A 26,385-nucleotide genomic window follows, 5' to 3' on the forward strand; every position below is an offset into this window, starting at 1 on the left:
CCATCCATCTAACCACCCATCCATCCATCCATGCATCTATCCTTAAATTCGTCTTCCTGAGTCCCCTGTCTTTCCATTACCTACCTGCCTCGCATCTCTTTTTTCCAGCTCTGTCACCGTCTGTTAAAGTTATTGATTTTTACAAGCAAATATAAATTTTACTGTGAAGCCCCCATTTTTAATGAATGTTTTTACCTCAAAGGATAATCCTCGCCATATTCATATAAATACATGTTTGTTTTGCAACTTTTGACTCCATCACTTACTGATGCAACAACACACTAGAGATTAAAACAAAATCCGGTTCATGAAAGCTTTTACATTCGCTGTTCTAAACGCCCAGTGTCTGGCAAGGAACCGATGCATTTTACATTTTCGATATGTGTGGAATCAGGGTTTCTGTTAGAAAAAATTGGCACCGGACAACGTGACCGGCAGGTTTTCAATTTACCGGACAAATGTTTGAAATTCCGGTCAAATATTATCTGAATTTACTGAGCTTAAAATTATATGCAGGCTATATAAGAATGATATCAAGGCATGTCAATTTATAGCATAATCTTTTTATTAAAAACAGGCTGTATCAAATAAAATTAGTGCCGTCAATTGACTCACGTGCGTAACGTCTAAAATAAATAAACAAGCCTGTGCTCTTTTAACATGAACATTGCATACAATTGCAACTACAATTTGCAAACAAAAAACGGGATCATATCATTTTAATAAAGCGGCGTGCTGCCAACTTGAAATCAAATAGATGCAATAAAAACTTAATTCAGCAGCTGAATTAAAATCAAAAGTCTCAAGTGTCTCTCCGCAACTTGCAATGCGCATCAGTCTTGTGACCTTGTTCTCCCCCAGGCGACTTCGCTGCGCTGTTTTGATTCGGTTCTGCAGAAAAAAACCCTCTCTCTCCCTCTGGTACACTGGAGCAGTGGCGGTTCTGCCTATGTTGCCGCTCTAGGCGAAATTACTGGCTTGCGCCCTTTCATGTTACTACTCCAACCGGGGCAGCATCAGTCGGCATCAGGCGAGCCGGCACTGGCCGGCATTAAGCCGCTCACCTGTCAGATCCGGTAGACCAGACCGGGTGGCCGCGGTACCGGCCAGTGCCGCGGCCGGCCCGCCTGATGCTGACTGATGGTACTGATGGCATGTGCGGGTCAATACGGTAGTCTAGAAAACTGGCGATTTTTTTTTTCTCGTGCGCCCCCAAGTAGATTGCGCCCTGGGCGGTTGCCCACACTGCCCATAGCAAAAACCGTCCCTGCACCGGAGACATGGATCACGCAGTCTATTTTTATTTTTTTTTATAAATAAAATTACGTGGAAATTGACTCTTTTAATAAAATTCAAATTGCGAATATTTTCACCTGACATTTAAAAATTACCGGACTGGCAGATTTTACCAGTCATAGTCCAGTGATTACCAGATAACGAAAACCCAGAGTGGAATATATATATATATGGAAGAAGAACTGTGTAGCGTCAGCGCCAGACACCATGACTGGAAAAAAGACATCACGGTACTGGATACATTGTTTGACTGACAGGTGATCAGGTTGGGTTTCCATTATGCTGCCAAACGGTGCCAATCTCCTTTGATCTGATATCAGTTGTGACAGGACAGTCGATATGGAGATACATTTATGTGCTGATTGAGATAGTAGCATTGAATAGTGGTTTTTGTGGGTATTTATTGCATTGTTAATCTGTGAGGTTTTGGTGACGTGTGCGCACTGCCCGCCTGTCAGCCAAACTTCCACTGCGCCAGCCCCGCTGCGCCTTGCGCCGAAAGTAGACGTGGTTTCAGGAGGTGAGCTTTTGGCGCACCTCGGCGAAGCCTTTTGGCACGAAACTGTCATTGCGCCAAGCTGAATCTGTCGACACCTCCCCCTGCTGCGCCGCCACTCCCATCTCGGCGCACCTAGGTCTGGGAAACTTGGAAACCGTTCGCCTCGCGCGTTGTGCCTGTCGAAACTAGCTCTGCGCGGGGTGCGCAGCGCCACCCTGCGCTGCGCCGGGAAACTAGAGCCCATAGTGTCTAAAATAAGCTTGATAAGCTCCGTGGTGGTACTGGACACTGATTGGCCAACAACAGCAGCTCCTTTGATTCAAATGGGCGGAACCTACTCATTGGATGGTTTCTGCTATAAGTGCTGCAAACCAATGGAAGGACTTGTGTCGTGAGCAGAGCCACTCAGGACAAAGTCTTGATCTGTTCCAGGATTCAGCCTGAAAAGGATGGAGTTTTTTGAAATGTAATTTACACAGTCACTCAAGCGAAATTGAATTTTAACAATGTCTGTATTCTATTTTTTAACTATATCTGTCTATAAAAAGAGGAAGATCCTGTGCTTTCCACATTAGATCTATACATTCAGTTGGGATTAGGATTTACAGCCTAAGCCGTAATGTTGTAGGCTTGTTGGAGGCCTTTGTTCTTTCTCTCTATATGTGGATCTTTCTGTCAAATGGAAACACCATGGAAAAATATTGAAAAAATCCATCACCCCTCTATTTCTGGATCTGTTCATCTCTCCATTTGTCTCTCTGTCTGTCGAGTCTCCCTTGCTCCTTTTTTGTCTCTCTTCCAAAGGTGCTGAGTATCCATTTTTAACCATTTTTTCTTCTCCCTGTCCTTTTTTCTTTTTTCTCTCTTTGCATGTTATTGCTCTGAGTAATTTTTGAAATTACAGTCCATGTGTCACACTAAATCTTAGACACCACCAGTCCAGTTTTGCCAACATTTGGGAAACAGTCTCCACCACTGCATTCCAACATTCAAAGTGAAACTCAACAAAATATGTCAAAACAAGGTGACATATTTATACCCGACTTGCCCAGGCAGACTTCATTCACTGGGGAAAACTTGTTTACTGCTCTCTGGTTTGTCTGTCATTCACCTATCTAAAAAGCTCTATATTGTTGTTTCAGTTTCTGCTTGATTTCTAAAAATGCAATTAAATAGATACATCCAAATAATCAACAGGCAGTCAACCATAAGCCCTGTGGTGCAAATTAACATCTGACTCAGACTAATGTTATATTTCATTATTAGGGACCGGCCAACTCTGCTGCCACTCCCTCTTGCATGTAGTTGTGATATCCTTTCTTTCTTGTGCTCATTCTTGCTCTCTTTTATAGTGTCTTTCTGTCATTTTTTCTTCCCTGCTTTCTTCTTTTCTTTCTAAATCTGCCTTCTGGCTCATGACAATAGCCTTGACATCCTGCAGAGAAGTGTATCCAAAATTCAGACCACACACAGCAATCAGCACTGCAGTGACAGAAGAGGTTCATTCAGAGCAGTTGTTTACTGTGTCACTGAAAGTTTCATTTTCAAATTGAATGTTACAGACAAAACAATCCAAGTAATCTGACAAGAGCCTTGTTAGATTGAAATGTAGCCCTCATTTCCATCCCAAAACCAGATTTTTTCACCTTATCTGTTGGTTTTGAACAAGCGCTCTACAGTGAACCTTGTTTAGTTTAAGCTCTCAGCAACCTCTTGTGGTCAGAAAAATACTTAAAGCAGCTTTAAATAATTATTTTTTTTTTAGATAACTTTCAGTCTATCTAAAAATAAATTGCATACACATCGCCTTGACAAATGCATTTTTGATACTAGTTTGTGCCTTAATGTGGTTATCCTGCACCCTGGTGGCTGCCTTAGTCATAGTGTTAAGTCACCTTTACTTACTCACACTTGTTTAATGCCCACTTTTACTCGCTCAGTTTTACTTTTGCTTACTTACTATCTTGTTTGAAAACTCATTTTTGTAGAGCTGCCGTCTCTACGGATAATTTCTGGTTTTTGAATCTTTATTTTATTCTATGTCATTATATGTCTGGTTTATAATCTTGTTTGCATGTTTTATTTACTTATTTTACCTGTTTGTGTCATTCTTCATTTTGTAAAGTCCTTTGTGCCCATGCCCGAAAAAGTTTGAAAAGTCTGGCCTTTGGAATTTTGGACCTGGACAAAGGACAAAGTTCACTCTCTGTCTTTACTACCATGGACAAGCCATGTGGTAACATGGAAAGTTGTCCTAGAAGTGTAAAAACAGGATGATAAGTCAGCAAAGAATTTCGTTTCCTCAGAGGACAAAACAGCTTTTCTCTCTGTCTGTCTGTCATCCCCCTCTCCACCTGCCCTGCCGCGCTCCTCCATTTGTCCGGTGAGGTCAGCCCTCTGTTCTCCCTAATCCTGCGAGGTGCTCGTCTTTCTGCCTCGGCTTAATCCGCCTATGGCCCCCTGCCCTGCACACACACACACACACACAACACAACATCTGCACATTTGCACATACAGACTCACAGTTATTCTTGTAGTGCACACTCACTCAGTTATTCTCACAGCATACACACACATTCTGACAACACACACACAATTCCTGCCCCCTGTCTGTATAAAACTGCAATTGTCTCCCTCCACAATAGTCCTTATTGTCCTGCCTGTCCCTCTGTCTGTCTTTCTCCGGGTGACTGGTCAAACCACATCTTCGTACAGGTATGTTTGTCTGCTATTTCACCTCTTTCTTTTTGGTTCTCTAGGTTTGGGTTCTCATAAAATGAAGGTAGAATAATCTGGAATAGCATCCTAGATCTTCAAATTGTGTGTTTGTGTTCATGCTTGCACTTCTTCAGGTACCTTGAGTGTAACTTTTCTTACTGAAAGCTGAGGGGGCTTTCCTGATGGTTATGCTCCTTCCTACAGTTGCACAGTCCATCTGGGAAAATCAATTTTAGTATTGCCTCAGTCCTTTCATGGCTCAAGTGGATTTAACATTTCATTTCTAACTAATCTGAAAATCAGATTAGTTAGAAATGAAAACTTGCCTCCTACTGCTCAGTGTATTTCATCAGCATAAACAAGCATTCCTAATATTTTATGTATCCGTGTAGATTTTAACATTGAAAATCATCTTTCTATCTTCAAGTCTAACTGCATATGCCATTTGGTGGCTCTCTGTGCTTACTTTTCCTTTTTGTAGCTTTAAGTGAGACAGATGAGTGATGACAGACAAATATGAACTGTGTAACCTCTTACCTGATTAAATATGTGTCTCGGCCAGCGGACTCTCTTTATGCTCTATGTGTCTTTGTGCAGCAGGTGTACATTATTTATATTTATGCAGCAATGATAAGACCGCTACAGTATCCTAGTGAAATAGAAGGATGGTGACTTTCCTGAGATTTTAATTACATTTGACTGTAAAAACAGAAATTAAATCAAATTGATTAGAAAACAACATGCAAAGTACAGCCAGATCTCTCTTCTCTTCTTTGTTATGCACCATGGCTGCACAATTTGCTAATGTATGCTGGTCTAGTTCATGTTGCTCATGGACAGCCACAGAATTTCTTAATTTTATTCCAAACTAGTAAAAATGTTCCACAGTAATTTAATTTTGGGCTGTCATAACTGATTGCAGTCATTGGTAAATGATAAAAAGCAGAACTACAGTCAAGATGTAAATAGTGTGTATTTCATTATATTTTTCCACAGTGGAACTCATAGCAGCACAGCGATTCCTCTTCTGTCTCCGCTGGCAAAACATTCCCACGCTTATTCCCAGCTTTGTTTGTTCCTCTGGTCCTCTGTAGGTGGGCTCCAATATTCAGCTACAAATATGACTCCAAAAAAACATCTCAAAAGTCATTTTTGTCCATGTGTTTCATGGTATTACTACGTTCCACTTTTTCACTCTCACTTGCTTCCACCGCTCGTGCAAAAGCAAACATGGCCTTTTGCTTTTGCTCAGGCTGCTTCCACTGCTGGATGACATGAGGTGCATCATCCGGCAGCGGAGGTAATCCCGGCCGCTGGGGCAAGCTCTTTACATACACAAAGTATTTTTAAGTTGTATTTTTAAATTTGTTTTACATGTGCACATCCCACAGCAGTAGGAGTTTGGGTTGAAAATCAGTAAAATCTAACTTAATTCTTTGAAATCCAGGAGGAATTTTTTTGAGATTTTTTTTTCTAATTTTTTTTTTATTGACAATCTTTTGGTAATTTTGTGAGAATTCAATTAATTTTCCTGTAATTTACATAAAAAAATAAGGTTTTTGTAATTTTCTTGTTTTTTTTTTTGGTCATTTTTGGGACATTTCATCCTAATTTTCTTTTGTGTTTTATTCAAATTTTTTGGATAAATGCTTTTATGGTATTTTTTTGTGATTTAATCTTAAATATGTATATATTTAAGAAAGAAATCGAGTGTATTTGCTCAGGTTTCAGAGGGTTAATAAGTAGAAAAAAGTATATAAAAACGTGTCAGTTACAGTAGCCTGTGTAAATGTGATCAGCTCCTTCCACGTGTGTTTTTCATGTGTAACATGTGTGAAGAGTGCGGTGTGAACACAGCTGAGGTTAAAGGTTTCATTCCCTAAGTAAAGTAACCCTAGGTGGTCGAGTCACCAGCACTGACAGAATTAGAGGTTTGCTTCCCACTGGGGACACCCATGCCCAAAATGAATATTTTCTTAGTACTGAAAGGCACTTTGGATAAAAGCGTTCAACAAATGGCATGTGTGATATGGCAGTTTGGGTATTTTGATCCTGCTCAGGAGTGGTTGAGTAGTTCTAACCACAGCAATGCTCGCCAACTTGCATTTCCTTCTTTAGAGGTGGCTGTCAAAGGCCTGACTGCTAGTTAGGGCAGTGTGTGTGTGTATGTGTGTGTGTGCGCACATGTGCATACCACCCTTCACATTGTTCCTTAACCCCCTGTTGGTCACTGCCAGCCACATAGCCCACACACATGCTGGCGCTCTGATGTCAGGCTAGCTAACTTTAGCGCTCAACTCAGAGAAAAGAGGAGGCTACTAAACAGAAGTGAGCAGACACAAAAGTGATGCACACAGCTGGTTCAGGCTGTCCTCTGGGAGCCGAGGGATCGAGGGTCACCGTTTCACATTGCCCCCGCTCCTTTAATCTCTCATAAACAAAATGTTTACATTCACGATTTCAGCAGGAAATATTTCTGCCATTTTGGACATCGGGGGCTGAAAAGTGAAACCAGACCAAATGTGTTGTGCATCCCTCAAAACAGATTTTCATCTTTCTCAAATTGGTGTTGTTTTCTGGTGTGGATCTACTTCGTTGATTTTGGAGCAGTACACTCCAGGTGAAGCTCCAGGAGAAGGATTTAATGGACCAAACTTGGTTGATGTATGACCCATGCATAGGCCATCAAATACCACTATATGGGTAAAATTTGGGACAGTCAACTAAATTGTATCTTTCCCCCAGTCTTTTTAGACCTGAATGGAACAGAACCTTCATTAATGTCACTGTCATATCAGCACCTGCGTTTACTTTCTGTTCAGGTCAAAATGGTTGTTGTGAAAAAGGCCTCTTATCGTGTAGAATTGCATAGTTTCATCAAAGGCTAATGTGGAGTTTCTACATTATCTCTACCTTCATTTCTCCTCTTTGTCTCAAAAAAACTCTCTTCTTATAGTTCCCCATCTTCTCTCCACTTTTCCTCGTTCTCTCTGTCCTTATGCCTTTCCTCCTTTTATCATATTTCTGCTTACTCTTTCTCCTCTCATCTTTTACCTTCTCCTCCTATCCAGAACCTATTAATCTACTGAATTCCAGTTTCCCCTCAAATTTCCCTTTAAGTAGCTTCAACACTAGACTTTACAAAGCAGTTCTGTGGGTTTGAACAACACTCGGCCGCACAGTAGTGACAAACTGAGAGCTGAGGAGGTTGATATAGTAGGCTCTAATGAGACGTTGTGGCTTACCCAGTCTGTGCTCATGCACACAGACACACACATGCATACACACATCGCCCTTGACTAAAATTAACCCTAAAGAATTCCCCAGCTAATGCCTGTGCCTGTTGCGGAGCGTAACTCGACTCTTCTCCCAAATCCCCTTTCTTTTTTCTCTCTCCGTTCAGCTCCAAATGGTCGTTTTCCGACTGTCCTGCCCGGCTGCGCCCCGCCCTGACGGAGGTGTTGAAATGTGCACCTCTCACTCCTCCCTCCATTCATTCTTTCCTCACTTCCCCGTTCTGTTCTTTCACCTTTAATCCATTGGCCTTACCCTTTGCTACCTCGAGGTTATCAGGCAGTTCCCCTCTCTTCACAGCTTGTCTACTACAGTGCATTTGAGCAAGGCACTTATCCTCCAAATTGTTCATATGAAGCCGTTAAGTCGACTAGTCATCACTAGAAAAGCTCAACCCTCCTTGAGTAAATAATAGGTTTTAAAAAAAAATTATTATTTCACAAAATTGTCTTCATAAACACGGCAAGATATACATCTTAACAATTCATTTAGTCTCATATTCTGCCATAAAAATCTTGTTTATCTTAAAAGTGAAACGAATTATTCTGGGAACAAGCATAAATGTGTTGAAACAGGGCAGAATGAAGCTGATCAGCCCACTACGATCAAGAAAATGTTTCAAGAAAATTCTGGAAACAAGTTGACTACCACCGGAAACAAGTGAGATCATCTCATCCCACTGGCAGATTTTTCAGAAACACTGAAGATGAGACTAAATGGCTTGTTAGCATGGATTTTTTTTTTTCTTCGAAATACTTTTGATGGACTATACAGGTTGTGATAAAGTCGGAAATTCAAAGAAAGAGGAGAAAAATTATGCCATCCTAGTGTACATACAAATACACAATTCCTGTGGTTTCAAAGTCGCCTCATCAGTGGCTTCTGTGAAGAATTATCTTCAAGCTACTGGTGTAAATCATACCAAACCAGTTAAATATTTAATACAAATCAAAAGAAATGAAGTATGTGGAGAACTAGGGGTTTTTGAGTATGTATCAGGGATTTATTACTGTATGCAGTTATGTGTAAAAACAGCATATAGGCAGGCAGAGGAAGACGGGGACAGAGTGTGACTGACTGACTGCAGAAGAGACAGACATGCTTACCGCTGTTAGAGAGAGACAGACAGACTGTCAGAGGGTCAGTGGGAGTGCATGGAAGATTAGCTACTGATTGATTTGCCATTGAAAGGGTTGACAGTGTCCGGTTATGCCAGTCTGTCGGATCTGGCATGACGGCAGCGGGCACGACAACACAGAGCAGAGACAGAAGGCCGAACATCTGACGACAGTTACCGCCTCTATAAATTCACCCACACAATGACAGGACGGCTATAAATTGTTCCTGGTGACAGAAAGATGGAGAGAGTGGAGAGGGACTTGGTGTGTGTGTATGTGTGTGTGTGTGTGTGTATGTCAGGGTAGCTTGAATGATGGACAAAAGAAGAGAAATACAAGAATGATTCGAGAATGCCTGACAAATGACAAGCCTCAAGCAATCTGTTAATCAAACACCCTGTTCACAAACAGCTACCCTCCACTGTTTGAGATTTTAGATCTTGATTTACAACATGTAGAATTATTTTGTGCACAATTTAGAATGAAAGTAAAGTCAGTAGAGAGGTTGACATGTTGCACAAGTTCTGAGAGGCCACAAGACTCAAAGTTGAAACTGACTTTGAATCTTTGAGAATTTCCATCAGAAATCATGGACGTTGTCTTAGGTTCTTGGCTACATGCAGCTGTGAAGTCAGCCTGTGATACAGCATCATCAGTTCATGACGTGTGTTTGTGGAAATAATGTAATTAGCTGGATGAGGTCATCTTTTAGGGCTGTTTGTCTGTAAAAATGAAATATCTGGTGAGAAAATGCCCTTCTTTCATTTGGGGACTTGAAATCTCTTTCGATGCTTGATGTTGCCCTCACTTTAGGCCATGCCTCTTCAGAATAAATCACCCTGCATCATTTATCAGAAACAACAGGAAGGCAGGAGAGAGAGAGAGAGACTGTGACAAAAGAGGACAGAGAGGGGAGACAAAGAGAGAGCAAGAGGGAGACAAGGAGACGGGGGAAACAGTAGAAAGTGAGAGAAACCCTACCACCGTCTCGCTCTCTGTGTTTAACCCTTGTCACATTCTCACCTGTTGACACGCCATCAATCGTCCTGTGTCCCGGCCAGGATGGGGCCAGCACCCACCCAGTGTGTGTGTGTGTGTGTGTGTGTGTGTGTGTGTCAGAACAATGGCAGCTCAAAGTGGCAATTTATAGCCAGAGGCGTCCCACTGTGCATTGTCTGTCACCAAGCTGCTGTGTCTCTATGTATATTTGTATCTCCAAAGTGATTAATCGCAGGAAAAATAGTGACTGTAACCACCTGTGATGTTGTGATGATGACTCACTCACCGACTTAGACCTGCCTTTGTTCAACATTTTGCTCACTATAGATAAAAAACACACATTTACTGTGTATTGTCTAGAATGTTACTGCTTTGTGGCCCAGGTAGCTTTAACGTCACACAAAGTAATATTTGTTTTCGCAAATATTCACATTATTGATTTCTCATGATTTTCATGGAGTGAGAAAAGTTAGGACTAGTATTTTCAGAAAAAGTAGAACTTTGTGTTGTTTTTTTTCCTTGAGACACCAGGTGTCCATGCAACTTAACCCCTTGAAATCTCCTTAAATTTCCCCTTAAGCAACTACAAAGTTAGAAAAAGACATGTATTTTCCATATTGTATGACAATGCCACTTCCATATTGTGTATCTGCTGGTTGCAGTGCTTCACTGAACCTACGTCACACTTATATTGAGTGAAATACTCAAAGATGCCTGTATTTTATGGCTGCAGCACTACATCACAGAGAAAATATCTCCATGTACATCATTTTACACACATTTTTCTGGAATTCAGCAGGACATATTTGGGATCTTTGGAAACCTCGGGATCTCCACTAGAATTTGAAATAAAGTTCTGTGGCTTTGAACAAAGCAGCATGCATTTGTGATGGTAAATCTGCCAGTGGGACTTGCAGAGTTGAAGAGGATGTATTCATGATTATGTCAGACTAGGTGTCAGTTTTGGAGTGAAACTTTTCATTCAGCCTATACAGCAAGTACAGTTCCTGTATCCAGTGAATATTCAGTCTCATTTGAGAAGAAAAAGTGCTAATGCAGGTGAAATAACCAATAATAGAAATAACCAGCCATTGTCATTTCACAGTATTTCTTGAAACTGTCTTCACACACTCACAGTGTCCCAGGAGCAGCTGAGTGTTAAATGCCAGGCTCAGAGGTACCTTGGCACCAGGTAGTGGTGGAGAGGAAAGTACTTGTCATTCACTTTTTCCTGGACCGAGGCAAACTGCTAATCCTGTGATTTATTCAGGCGAATTTCCAGTCACAATCCATTTTCTTTAACCTTTAGGCCCCCTGCTGCTGCCATTATTGCCATTATTGCATTTATACAAACTTTTGAAATGAACTTTGCTATATTTATTTCCCTGATTTCATATTTAAAACCGCATTTCAAAAAGTATCCACCTTAACAAGTCATTTAGTCTCATATTAAAGCTTAGTATTAAAGCTTTGTTTGTCTTTAAATAAGTGAAGGAAATCTGTCAGTGGGATGAGACAATCCCACTCGTTTCCAGTGCACTTCAGGATGTTTTGTGGAAACGAGAACAAATCTGTCGAAACAAGGCAGAATAAGGCAGATCGGCCCATTGGGGTCAAGAAAGTGACAGTTGCTTCAGAAAATTCAAGTTACTAGCACTGGAAACAAGTGAGATTATCTCATCCCACTTGCATTTTTTAAAACATTTTTTAAGAAAAAAAGATTAATTAATGTGACTAATTGACTTGTTAAGGTGATATTTTGCAATACTCAGCGTAGTTTGTGTGTGTGTGTGTTTTGTTCATCAGAATATTTTACCTGTTCAAACTTAAATTCCTGTATTCCTATGCTCTATCACTGAGCTCCTCTTACTCCTCTTATTCTGTCTTTTTGTGTGTCTTTACTGCAGCCATGTCGGACGTAGAAGAGGAGTACGAGTGAGTAGCACTAGATGCTTCATTGTCTTCTCATTCGGTCATGTTCTAAAGTGTGAATGTGTCGCTGTTAATTCGACAAACTGCCACATATTTCTTTGGAGAACGGCTCATCTTTATTTCACTTTACAAGTGCAGCAAGATTTGGTGTGCAACTTCCTGAGCATACTGCAGCTCTGGAAAATGCAACAGAGTGCCCTTCAGTGCACAGAGTAGTACACTTTAAAATGAAAAATAAAATCCAGTGAAAATATAAAACAATACACACATGCAAAATTTAAAACTGTGCAGAGGATTAAAGCAATATATTTCCAAATGATAAGGTGGGGGGCGAGACTGCAATGTGGCACTTGGGACAGTTGCAAAGTGGCAAATGGAAAATAGTTAAATTTGTAAATGCAGCTTTAGTCCAAAGCACCAGTAGAGATACAATACAATATATTGAGTATTTTTTTTTTGTCTTCCTTTTCATATCTTATCTTTCTAGGGAGCAGACAGAGGGTAAGTTTGGCTTTTCTCCACATAAAACATAGAACAGTTTGTGAATCTATGAAAGTGTCTGTCGTTTGTTGCTTTGTGTTCCATTTTTCTCTGTGTTTTGGTATCTCTTTCTCTCCCTCTTCATCTCTCCTTCGTTATCTCTGTGTCAGAGGTTGAGGAGGAGGTGCAGGCGGAGGAGGAACCGGAGGCAGAGCAGGAGGAGGGGACGGAGCAGGTGGAGGTGGAGGAGGATGGAGGAGGTAAGAGCAGACGTGTGCAGCACAACTCTAACGTCCTCAAAGACGTCGCCACTGAATTACAAGACTGCGAGCTCCCTGTGAGTTCAGCAGCAGGTCCACCTGGTTTTCCCCAGGAGGAAATTTTGCTCGGTCATTAAATCTGTGAAACACAGGATCCCTGGGCAGGATTTTATTTTGAAAGGTTTTATTTCACCCTCTGAAATTTGCACTTTGTTTCCTTTGATTTTTAATTTGTATTATTATTATTAAGGTTGTTGATTTAATTTAATTTAATTTAATTTAATTCCTTTGCATTTACTTTATTATTTGAGGTTATTTATTTTATTTATTTTATTTTTTTGTGTGTGCTACTTTTCAGGGCTTTGTAATTTTAGTAATGTTTTGCCAACTTTCTGGGGAGGGGGGGGGGGGGGGGGGGGGGGGGGGGGGGGGGTTCTAATTTTTGTATTTTGTAACTTTTATTTTGGTAATTTTGTGTAAATTTCATTTTAATTAGTAATTTGTAATTAAAAAGTCTGTTTTTTTGGATAATTTTGTGGTAATTTTAAGGTTATTTTAAATATATGATGTTTTTGAAAGAAATCAAGTGAATTTGTTCAGATTTCACACAGCAAGACAGTGATGGCATGAAAAAGCTCTGTTGGCCTGTTCTGTCCTGGTTGCTGCGGAAACGTGTCACCAAGACAAATTCCTGTATATTTATACAGATTTACAATTAAAGTGGGTTGTGATTGTGATAAAATGCCTTGCCTTGAACGCACACAAACACCTTTGCTTCTCGTCTGAAAGAGACGCTCAGCCCTTTGTGCCAACATAACGGTGTGCGTAATGAGGCTGCACTAACTCTGACCTGTCAACTTCCCCTCTATCCTGCTTTCCCATTGGCTGAAACTGTGCCGGTCTGGGCTTTCAGAGCAACAGGAGTACCAAGGTAGGGTGAGAGAGAGCACGCCACCATGTAAACTAAACCCCAAACTCAAACCTCTGTGAGAAACTGATCTCTGACGCTCTGTTCCCACCTGGTATTAAAATGTGTCTTTAGTGATCCGAACACCAGTGAACAGCTGTCAGTCCGTCTGTTCACACCTGGCCCTAACATGCGTCTCCACATGCGTCTCACCTGGCCACTTGTGTTCAGATCTTACTTTCCGGCTCCATATGCAAATAAACATATAATTTTAGAGAGAGAAAGAGCGAGAGAGACTTTGCTAGTCCTTCTACCACATATAAAATAAACATAAAACAGCATTTAACAGGCAGTAGGTATTTAACAAAATATCCTTGCGCACTCCAGCGGCATTTTAATGCGGCTGTCAGTCACTGAAGTCACATTTCACATCTGTCACAGCTCGACCCGATCGCCTTCAGGCTCAGATCATTTAATTATTCCAGCGGGTCTGAGAGGGTTCTCGCTTAGGTGGATAAATCAACCTGTAATATTTCTGTGGTGTTCCTGCAGTAACTGCAACGCACACATTCATCTTGCCACCTGTAATATTTCTGTAGTATTCCAAAGTAACTCTGTTGTGTCTAGGGTTAGAAAGAATATGTTCAATCACACCGGGGCATGAAATTTAAGAACTGCTGCTGCCTCCAAATTTTATATGGAAGAAACCCTCCACCCCCCAAAATTTCTTGTATTATGTTTAGGGAGCTCACGTCTTATTAAGGGGAGCCGAGCTCCTCATGGCTCCCCTGTAGTTCCACCCTGTTTATGTTGTTATTCATTAACCAGCTGCTTTATAGCCGACCTGCACATCAGCTCACAGTGCAGCTGCTGCTGGGCAGAGTCAGCTAAGTTTTTTTCTAGAGAAGTGCTGGTCTGGCTGGTGTTGGGGTTGCTGGGCTGGACAAGACAGGTTAGCAGGCGGTCCTTTAATCCATCCTGGGACACAGGTCTGTTTACACCTCTAATGCGATGTGGACACAAGCGTCCCAGACTGCCTCGGAATGCATGTGCTGCTGTTTACACCTGTACTTAGAGGTGTCAGCTTGTGTTTGTCAGGACTGATGTTAATACCAGGTGGGAAAAAGGCCTGATACCTCAGGTCAGGCTTCACAGATTTGGGTTTGGGGTTTAATTCCTCTTTAATTTGTTTATTTACATCTGGAATCTTGATATATGTTTTAGCTGCACTGCAATTTAATACCCAATGTAAATAAAAACACATGTCATTTCATAGCATATGCGCTCAGACATGTTCATCTTAGGTTTGTCAGTACTGGAGACATGATTTTTCTCATTGCTCGCTGTTGCGTCTAATCTTTTAAAGGGGACATGCACCCAAAACAGAATGCAAATATGACATTCCAATGATCTTGGCCATTTCAGTCAACATTTGAAGAACTCTGGTAGTGTAAATGGCTGGACGGGGACAGAAAATTAAGCTAAAAAAAAATGTATCATGCTATAACAAGCATATGAGTTTTTCAATTCATAATTTTTATAACAAAGAAAATGACAAAAAAATATAGAAATACTTAAATATGAACACTGTGTGTCTGTGTTTATATACCATGGTTAATATCAATATTATTGTTCATGTTCCTGGTCAACAAATTCAAACTATACCAAAAGTTATTGATAATATCCAGACTAGTTTTCTGTGGATTTCTCTCTTAATGACATCAAAGAGTCGTGTTTTCTTGTTTATGTTCACCAAATGTCCGAGATCACAGAAATATCATACCAGAATGCAAGTTTTGTTATATGGAGCATATTTTACCTTTAAAAGCCACGCAACATTTTATTCATATCTGCATTTGCAATTACATGTATGTTCACTGACATTCATAATTTCACACATGCACACGGCAGTGATGACAGTTTTGGTTATGCAAATATTTCATTTGCACGTTCAGAGACAGAAAATGTCCTATTGGTTGATTTGGTTGTGGGCGGAGCCAAAGTTGCACAGTTTTTGACTGAGATTATTTCTGCCTCTGAGAAATGTCAGTATAGCCAAAACTGAGACCTGCATGTAGATAATAATGTCATAATGAATGTTCAGAGTGTCATAAAACTACATTTCCCTTCAGCCACCGCATGCAACAGCCACCGCCAGACAGTGGTGTGGCTCGCGTTGCATGATGGGAAATGGTAGTTCTTTTTAAAAGCTTGCTGACTCTGCAGCATCAGATATTAACTTTACATTTCTTTCAATCATTCCACATCTCTTTCCTCCTCTCCTCTGTTTTATTCTCTCTGCTTTTATCTGTCTACCTTGTTCCCCCTCTTCAACATTATACCTGCAAATCTCCTGGCCGGTTGATTCCTTCCTTCCTTCCTTTCCTTCTTCTGCTCCCTGTTAACATTTCTCTTTCTTTCCTTCATTGCTTCCCTTTCTTAACTCTTACCTTCCTTCTTATGCCTTTATTTCCTTCCTTCCTTTCCCTCCTCCCTTTTTTCCATCCCTCCTGCTTTCTATCCTTCTTCCCTCCCTCTTTCCTTCCCTCCTTCCATCCCTTTTTTCTACCTCCCTTCTATTGTTTTCTCCTTGTGTCTATTGTTCCTGCCCTCTTTCCTTCTTTTGCTCATTCTTATTGTTTTCCGTCCTCACTCCCTTCCTTCCTCTCCTCCTTACCTCAATGCCTTATCTCCTTTCTGCACCTCCCTCTTCCTTTTAATTTGCTAAATCTTTCTTCCTCCTGTTTTGTATTTTGCTCCCTTTCCTCCTCTGTCTGTATGTGTCTGGTCCATCAGAGGAACACAACCAGGAGGAAGGTGAGAAATGGTAGAAGTTTGAAAACTACAATTTTTTTCCCCCCTTTAAATTCAGCACCACATGAACCAACTCAGACAACATCTAAAGAGTTCATTTCTCAAATATGAACATCCACCAGTCAGACATCTTCTTTCTATCTTTTGCTCCTTCTGTTGGATCCCTCCTTTTATGTTATCTCTTCCCTCACTTTCCTCCTCTTCCCTCTCATCCACTAATCCAATGCCACGATTCCTTTTTGCTCCAATTTTGTCTGTCGCTCCCTTCCCTCCATCTTTCATTCTGTCTGTATGTGGCTGGTCCATCAGAGCAAGACAACCAGGAGGAAGGTGAGAAATGGTAGTGTGGTTTAGTGTCAGATAAAACTCACACTGCTAGGTTTTCTCCTCAAATTTAGCACCACTTGGCTGGCAAAATTTTGAAGACTTAAGTATCCACCATATAAAAAAAATGAAATCAGACCTCTCTTAATGCATGATTAACACAATATATGAAAGTTTGAATGATGAACTTTATGGAATGATTTGCTCTCTTAGATAACGTTAAGCATTTTGGAATGAAATTCTCCAAGAAAGAGTGAAATTGTTTGATAATGGCCTTATAGGTGCTAAATGTGGTCCAGATCTAGCGGTGTAAATGTGAGTCTAATGTAACCCAAGGCTGATAAGGAGGGAGTGATTGGATTTTACACACGTTGGTATGGTGATACAATCACCATGGTGATTTTATTTTATTTCATAACAACAAGCAGGCACAGAGAGCTTGTGTTTTAATGTCCCGTTTGCAACCTGTTAGCAGTACGTTAACATTACTTTGGAATATTTTACTCTGCCTGTTTGATTATAAGCTGCTTGCTGTGCCTTCAGTCATGCTGTAGCTTTACTAACAACTTTTGGGTTGTCGTCCTTTCCCCTCATGGCCAACACGGATGGACAAAGCAGTCACACAGCTGAGGGAAATACGTTTATTTTAATAAGTTTCTCTTTTTAATCATCTTTCTCTTTCCCATCAACAGAGGAGGAGCGCCCCAAACCCAAGTACGTTCTTTTCTTTTCTTCTACTTTTCTGCTTTATTGTTGTGGCCCTGCTTTCCTCTGTCCAGAGTGCTGAATTCTGCTACTTATTCTTCAGTCTTTCAAACACCTCTCTCAAGTTTTGTGTTGCTATCTCTCCTCAGACCCCTGGTGCCTCAACTCGCCCCTCCCAAGATTCCCGAGGGGGAGAGAGTGGATTTTGATGTAAGTTGCCCCAAGCACATCAGGTCAAGTTAGGTTTATTTAGAGAGGCTTTTATGTGCATCACAATCACAGAAGACATCATGGAAATCCACTGGTCAGAACAGATTGGAAGAGAAACAGGGATACCCTAAAGAGATTGCTCTGATGTGGCTGTAGATTATGCTCTCAGTGAAAGTAAAACTGGTCTCTGCTTCAGAGAGGAGTCAGCTGGGCAAACCTTTAGTAACAGTACGTCAGTATGTCATATAACACCAATCAGTCTGATGATCAGTGATAAATTGAGCAGGTCCCAGCGAAAATGTCACAGAGATCAAATCAGCTGTGAGATGTCCATGATAAGAGCAGCTCATAGCCTCTGTTACCCAGGAGCTGAGGCCTGCAGTGTCACATGAACATGACATTAACGCCACAGTGAACATCATGTGGAGCTCAGGCTTCTCTATTTGCTCTTTTAAAATGGGATGCCCTCTGCCACAAATTCTCTCCTTTCTTTTGTCTTTCCTCCACTTTGTCTCCCTCTCCCTCTCATCCCTTCCCTCACCAACCCTTTCCCATCCCCGCACCCCATCCACCAGGACATCCACAGAAAGCGGATGGAGAAGGACTTACTGGAGCTCCAGACTCTGATCGAAGTGCACTTTGAGCAGAGGAAGAAGGAAGAGGAGGAGCTTATCTTCCTCAAGGAGCGAATTGTACGTCCAGCCCCCTGTTTTAAGATAAACCACCAGACTGCTGCCTCTTTTAACAGGGCGTTGTCTAACATTCTGGCGTTTCATATTCATATAAACTGATAATGCAAACTGATGGAGAGCCCCGTCTTGACCCAGTTGAAAAAGTCTCTGATGCTGCCTGCGGTTTGAAGAGGGTGGACGGTCTGAAGCACTTTGGGAAATCTGGGTGGAGAAAGTGACAAGTGGTTTTCCTTTCTGTTTGAATTTTCCAGATGTTATTATTATTGTTATTGCTATTGTTAAACAGGATTAGATAGGCCAATTTTTTCTTTATGGCTTCAGCATATTGGTCGTATTTTCCTGCCACATTCTTATTTGTTTCCCTTCTTTTCCATCCTTGCGTACTCCCTTCCTTCCTTCCTTCCTTCCTTCTCTCCCCTGTTTCCTCTTTCTTACATCTTCTCTCCTTTTATGCTCTTCCTCTCTCCATCAGGAGCGTCGTAGATCAGAGAGAGCTGAGATCCAGAGGGTCAGGGCTGAGAAAGAGAAGGACCGACAGAACAGGATTGCGGTACCACACTTACACGCGCACACACACACACACACACACACACACACACACACACACACACACACACACTTGCAAACAAATGCAGATATTAGAGTATTATTAGAGTGCTATCATGCAGTGACCCCTGAAAAGGCTCAGTGTTAAAATATGCCATGAAAAATAGTTTGATGTGTTTTTATTTTTCATTTGACCTTCATTAAAAACCATATATCAAACACCAATATTTGCCCTATTATGGCGCAAAATGGTCAAATATAATGCATTAAAGAAAATAAAACATGTGTTTCCCTACTTTGCTTTATCTCAAAACACTAAAAGGTTTTGTTTAATCATATATTTTGAACTGAAATTTTGAGAAGTCCATGGCCAATTAAGAACTCAAGTCTGCAACCAGTAAAGCATGAAATGCCCCCTTTCAGTAATTTCAAATTAAAAAAACATCAAACATTTAAAGTTCATAAATGTACGTGAGTATATTCTTTTAAGAACTCATTTCAGCTTTTGATGTCATGTTTGGATGAAAGCAGATCTATCATGAATATTAACATCTTACCCCCTCCACCCTCTAACCCCCCCACTCCTTCAGGAGGAACGCCAGAGGAAGGAGGAAGAGGAGGCCAAGAGGAAGGCTGACGATGATGCCAAGAAGAAGAAAGTGCTGTCCAACATGGGGGCCAACTTTGGAGGCTTCCTGGCCAAAGTCAGTCTGCTGCTGCTCTTGTTGTTATCAGTGGTGGTGATAATGATGATGATGATGATGATTACGTTGATGACACTGGTGTGTGTGTGTGTGTGTGTGTGTGTGTGTATCTCAGGCTGAGTCCAGGAGGGGCAAGCGTCTGACGGGCAGAGAGATCAAGAAGAAGACTCTGTCCGAGAGACGGCAGCCGCTGGGCATCGACAACATGAGGGAGGACGCACTCAGGTCAGTGTCGTCCAATCACATTCAGCGTTTCTTCTGCTGTGATGGAAAGCATTCCTCAAGAGCACTTCTTCCAGGACAACAACGAGATGAACAAAAATGAACCTTTGTCAACAAAAACTATGACAAAATAGGTAATATGACACTGATTCTTGGGAATTTGGATAAAACAGGTTTTAATTTTGAAAAAAAAAGTGAGTTAAATTACAAAATCTGAAGGTATATCATTATAGGCCAAGGTCTTGGCTGTTCAGCAATGTACCGGTGCAACCTCCTCATTTTGCATTTTTTTCATAAAATAGGTTTTTCCAGTTATTAGGCTACTTTGTTTTTGTCAACACCGTCACCGTAATGTTTTTTTTTTTTTTTTAATTTGAAAAACATATTTTTGTATTAAAGAGACTATTACTTTAATAACTCAACAGCTCTAAAGAAAAATATTGTAAGCATATTCATATAAAACCAATATAACTGCCTCTGATGGTGGTGACACTAATCTGACGGTGGTGACAGTCGCCTCATTAAAACATACATTTCCAAAATTTATACCACTCAAGTCAATGGCTTCTTGCTTAACAACTTTATTTAACTATTTGGTACAAAAAAAAATAACAATCCTGAGCCCTGTTATAAGCATTTTTCAGACTTCAGCCATCACCGTCAGACAGAAAACCTGACGGTGGTGACGTCTGACGGTGGTGACAAAAACCTACTCTTTCACATGATAAGCATGAGTTGTTCACATTAGCCATCTTGTTCCCACCTCTTCTTAAAAAGTATACATTTATTCCATAATCTAATCTAATATTTTTTATACAGAAGTGACGGTGTTGACAATTTATGGTTGTGACAGTAGCAGTGTCCAAAAATATGAAGAGATTTAAGAGAAAATAGCAAACTTCCAGGAGCCTGCGTGATCTTGAAGCATGCAGTAGAGCTGAAGGTTTGAAAAGGGATCCTCAGGAATGTAATTGACCTTGTAGTTTTTTTATTATTATTTTTTAAATAAATATCTGACGGTGGTGACGAATATCTGGGACACATTTTGAGCAACCACAAAATAATAGTAAATATTGTTCAAAACCCATTGTTTGTAGTTTTTAATACATATTATGATGTACTCTTTCATGTGGTAAAAATATTATTCAATGAAATTATTACTTTTTGTTGTTTTAATCAAGTTGAAATGATTATCTCCTATCCGAGGACAACTGGTTTTGTAGGGCATGGGCCAACATATAATCATTAAATTAATACAAATTAAAAATAAACCTATAAAAGAACCTTACAAATGTGCAAAGGACCCCCTGATTATGCCTTTGATTCTTTTTATTCATTAAAATGTTGTAAATTTCCAGCAGAAATAGCATTTTTCTTAGTGGGACATGATTTATCCAAATTCTCAAGAATCAGTGATGACATTATTATGACATTTTTGTCAACAAATAAAAATGAGACCAAAATGCCAGAAATAAACAAATAAATCACACCTCCTGACCTCAGTTTGGAAGGGATCCAGTGATTAGTGTGCAAGTATCTGTGCAGCTGTTTCTCTTGCCCCAGCTCATTTTTGGGAGCAAAAAAGAACTGATAAACTATCATTTTGATATTAACTACAGTGGAGTAGCAAAAGCTAGGCAGAAAATCATACTCACATGCTATTCAGTTACATGCTGTAATGTAGAGAAATCTAGGTATGAGGGTCACTAACAATTCAATGAGGAAATTACAGAGAAAAAAGACAAAAACAAAAACATAGTTTTCACTGTAGTTTTACTCAACTAAAACTAACAAAATTCAAATGACTAGAACTAAAATGCCTGAAATGCTTGAGTTAAAACGGGACTAAATCAAAACTGGTTGTCAAAATGAGCACTGTTTCAGATTCACGTAGGGGTCAGACAATCAAGTTACACATTCATGAAACAGGGAACTAGATAATTTAACAAGAGAAAGCATCTCTTGTGGTAAAATTGCAGATTTGTGTAACAAATAAAGTGAATTTCCTCTCCCATTCTAAACACACAGGAGATGACGCCCCAAAGTAAAAAATAAAATCAATAAAATGGCTGTAAAAACTCAAACTCATTTTGTGTGTGTCACCCAGGCAACGGGCCCAGGAGATGTGGAACTGGATCTACCAGCTGGAGTCGGAGAAGTTTGACTTCATGGAGCACATGAAGCACCAGAAATATGAGGTACTGCCACAGAGAGAGAAAACAGGCTGTGATGCCACCTGCTGGCTGGGTGCTGCATCACACATGTGGAGGAGTGATTTCTGGCTCCTGCCATGTTGTAGATGTGGTCTCAAGTTTGCTCTGTACAGTCAAACATGTTACATAGAAAACACAAGGAACACATACAGCATGCTTGCATAGTTGGAAGGAAACTGGACGTTAATGAGCATCCAGCAGCTCCCTAAAGTGGCCTGTAATACTCCATTTACCCACAAGGGGAGCAAAGCCACTGACATCAGAGTGTGGATACCCGACCCGAGCCCATCAGGCTGGTTTTGGACTAAAATTTAAAAATTATGTTCGGGTTCGAGTTGGATTCAGCCATGTCGGTGTTATTTTTGTGACAAATAATTGACCTACTGTCTGTTCTGGGTATCTTCCTGTATAGTGCACTGCAGGTTAACTTGGGGGAAAGCATGAACCCCTAAAGGAAGTATGATGGAAACGGTCGGTAACGTTAAATACCTACGTTAGCTCTGTGGAGCTAAGAGAGACGGTAAAATAGCTGTTACACTCCACATATTGCTATAATCATATCTCACAGTCTGTATAAGTACACATCAAATTATGTGTCAAAATATCAACAAATACCATTAACGCTGATGTTTGATGTCACTGATGTCAACTTGGATGAATCTGAGCTCAGTTTTCTGACCTGTAATACAGAGTTTGATGCAGTTCAATTCATTTTTAACAACTTGGAGCTCACTTTTTCCAAGCTGCAAGTTGTCCTGAACGCAGCACGACAGCTGTCTTTCATGCTGGTTCGCTTTAAACTCTCTGCTGCAACCCTCATGAATGTTATTAGTAACAGCTGTGTTTACCTGCTGTTTATGTCAAAATGGCTGCTGTGAGAAACGTCTGGTCAGCCAGACTCTTCTAGCTGAGCCGCTGCCGTTTTCATTTCACTGTGAAAGACATTTGTTCACTGCTGTTCTTTGGACTGTATTTACATGCAGCTCCTGTGGTGGAAAGGCGGGTATTTACGATGTATGCTAGTGTTGTGTCTCAATATCTGGTGACGTATTCACAGAGCAGTTTATCTAATTGGTTGCACTAAAAGCGAAAACTAAAAACTAAACCTAAAACTGCAACCTAGCTCAGAGTTCCTTCTGAAAACATATTCACAAAGCAGCTAAAACCATAGCCATGTTTCTATCATAAACACAAATCAAAAATTGCAGCTGCTTGAATCTGCTGCTAGAAGTCTCAAATGCTGATTTTTGGCTGGTATTTGTGAGGAAATATCTTTGCATGAATCTCTCTCGACACACTTTTTTAAAATTATTATTCACATTCAGCTTTATTTAAGTGTTTACCATTTGCTGCATTGCGTACAGACACGCATCAAGCATCCATGACGAAACAAGGCAACACTTCACTTATTTGACATTCCAAAGAAAAACCTTGAGATACTCATATATTCCTCTTCCATCTCAACAGCATTATGGATACGATGCATTAGTAGTACACACAGCAGCCTGATGTGTGAAAGGGTCACCCCAAGGAAGCTATTTAAAGCTTTTAGGAGGGGGCCTGATTTTGCATAATCATAGCAATGACAAACTGGATACTGGCCAATATTCATGGTTGTAATAGAGTACAGACAGACACACAACAGACAATCCCAACATGAATAATAATATCGGAGTACCAACCAACTCATCAATACTCATTACACAAACATGTAATCAATCATATATAGACAGGAGTTGGTTTTTTAATTTTTTCTTAAAAGCGGAGACAGGATGTGACATTTTTAATGTAGCATCAAGCTCATTCCAAATCTGCGGTCCCCTGCACACTTCGATGTGTGTATTAAGTATAATTTTCCTACTTTCTCTCTGTGCTTCCTGCAGATTATCGTGCTACTGAACAGAATCTCGCACGCACAGAAGTTGTGAGTAGTTCCAGTTTTCTACATGGTTTAATTTACTTCATATCTGCCTCATATCTGTTGTTTATCTCTCTGTATAGTCTCCTCTCTTTAATTGGTGACGCTCCTCTGTCTTCCTTCCTTCCTTCCTGACCACTTTCCCTCTCTCTCACAGTAAAAAGGGCCATGGCAAAGGGAAGGTGGGCGGCCGCTGGAAGTAAAGACGTAAAAAGACAAAAAAAGAGAACCCAGGATGGAGAGGGAGGCATCGCGTCTGTCCTCTCCATGGTCCTCTGCAGGAACACAGCCGTTTGTAGGGCCTTTTCTCTGTGTCTCAGTGAAAAATCCCGTGTATCATGATATGTGTTGATAATAAAACTGATTTCTCACTATGGGCTGTTTCTCTTGTGCTTCTCTTGTCCACAGGTGCTGCGCTTTAACACTAGAAAAAGGCTAAAGTGCAGTCGTTTGACAGCTGTTTTGAATTTTAAAACTGAAACATCTCAGATAAAAAAAAGCCCTTCCATGACTTTTCCTGCCCACTTGAAATCATCATGCAAAGTCATTTCCAGTTTCAATAAGTCTCAGTTCCAAGTTTAGACGTATTTACTAAGCTGAATAATTAAATGAAAGTCAATATCACTGTCTGTTTTTGATATTGATCCAAAGCAGCTTCCGTCTGGGGCATCTGCTGGAGAAGTTAAATGTCTTTGCCGGCATAAGAGGACGTAACTGATGACACTGATGATGACTGATGATTTTTCCTCATGTGACATTAGGATTATGGTTGGAAAAATATTTAATTTACTAAACCACATGCAACAGATTCCGATTCACCAAAATAAAATAAGAATAAAAACAACAGACAACAATAAAACATATGCTAGACTTACATTTACAACAATAAAATCTATAAACTGTTCAAAACAAATACATAAAGGTCAATAAAAAGGATAGAAATTATTATAAAAATCAGTGATTAAAATTAAAACCTAAGGCTTTGACATTACTACAAAATAAAAGCCAGATTGAAAAGATAGGACTTTAGTTTCCTTTTAGAGAAATACCAAGCGAGCTTGCCATTATGATATCCAGTCAAGCTGATCACTTCTTTGTGCTTATCAATACTGAGTCATTTCTTAGTGGTGCTTAGTGGTGAGTGTTGTTTCACAACATGTTCACTATGAAAAGCTCGTGGATGAGTGGGACACCAGCCTGCACTGTTTGCTTTGGGCTGGAGGCTGAGGGACACACGGATTTTGAGACACAAGAGGTGGAGATGCTGTTTACATGTGGAGAAAACAGACTTGACACAAAGGTGAGAGTGAATCAATATTAAGAGAGATGGAGGGATGAGGGATGTGATCTGATGGTTTTATGTGAAAGACAAAAACCCCACGGTGAACATGAACACAGAGACATGTAGGAAAAAAGTGAGAAAGAGGAGAGAGACAGGGAAGAGGGATATCTCCTGCTGTGTGACGATACAGACCACTGTCTGCTGTGGCTGCAGAGCTGAGCGCTGCCAGGAGCCGCTGCCGCCTCTCTCTGCCGAGACCTCACAGGGCTGTGAATGCAGGGAAACTCGCCCTCTGGTGGTGAAACACTGAAACAGCACCGTGACTGAAGCTGCCACCCAATCAGGCGTTAATAGAAGCAGTTTTGAAAGTTTCTCCATGCAGGGATCTACTTTTTAGAGAAAACCTTTTTATGCCAAATTTAATGGCATTTCACGGTTAGATTTTGGATTTTAATGAAAGACATCTTTTATTTATTTAACTAATATTATTTTTCACATCAGTGTCAGTTTGCAAATACATCAACTTAGGGTCACATGCCCTTCTAGTAAAACAAATTGTATACTGTGCTTTCAAGATAAGACATCTGCAATTTAGGTAGATGAGTAAGACATTGAGTAAGTAAGTGAATAAATGCAGGGATCTCATTTTTAAATCTTTTGAAAATTTTTGAAATGCTTTGACTTAAGGTCACTTCACCTTTTAGTGAAAATTTATGCAAATTGTAGACTGTACTTCCAAAATAAAACATCTGCAATTCAGGTAAGTGAGTGAGTAAGTATGAGTAAGTCTAGTATAAAGTGAATAAAAAGAATAAATTCAGGGATCTACTTTTTAGAGAGAACATTTTTATGGAAACAGATTTTGTGGAATATGGCCTATATAATTTTAAGTAAATTTTGCCGTTGGGTTTTTGGATTAAATGAAAGGTATCTTTTTATTCATTTATTTATTTAAATTTATTTTCCTCATTAATGCCAGATTGCAAATATTTGGACTTACTGTCAGTTCACCTTCTAGTAAAAAATTACACAAATTGTACATTTCCAAGATAAGGCATCTGCATTTGCGGAAAGTGCGTACGTGTGCACGTAAGTAAATAAATGAAGAAATAAAAGAGATGAGTAAATAAATAACATTATTATTGAGGTTATTAGCAACTTTAAAACTGTTGTTTATCTTCGTGGAAGCATTTTAAAGGACATTTTCATCCTCATCATATATTTAGAAACTAAACATCAGATATCAGCTGAC

At 40.2% G+C, this 26,385-nt stretch overlaps 1 protein-coding gene across 1 annotated transcript; it reads left to right on the plus strand.

Annotated features, from left to right (window-relative positions):
• Window positions 1–4,443: 4,443 nt before the first annotated feature.
• Window positions 4,444–24,075, plus strand: tnnt1 (troponin T type 1 (skeletal, slow)). The gene is made up of 16 exons (XM_030058176.1): window positions 4,444–4,510; window positions 11,832–11,859; window positions 12,344–12,357; window positions 12,507–12,520; window positions 12,554–12,596; window positions 13,510–13,527; window positions 16,633–16,647; window positions 17,334–17,355; window positions 17,496–17,556; window positions 18,132–18,248; window positions 18,721–18,798; window positions 19,385–19,498; window positions 19,614–19,723; window positions 21,828–21,918; window positions 23,817–23,857; window positions 24,009–24,075. The coding sequence occupies exons 2-16, from the start codon at window positions 11,834–11,836 to the stop codon at window positions 24,052–24,054; spliced, it is 810 nt and encodes a 269-aa protein (XP_029914036.1). The 5' UTR covers window positions 4,444–4,510; window positions 11,832–11,833; the 3' UTR covers window positions 24,055–24,075.
• Window positions 24,076–26,385: the final 2,310 nt, after the last annotated feature.

This window comes from Myripristis murdjan, chromosome 8, assembly GCF_902150065.1.
Source record: "Myripristis murdjan chromosome 8, fMyrMur1.1, whole genome shotgun sequence".
NCBI classification, from domain to species: Eukaryota; Metazoa; Chordata; class Actinopteri; order Holocentriformes; family Holocentridae; genus Myripristis; species Myripristis murdjan.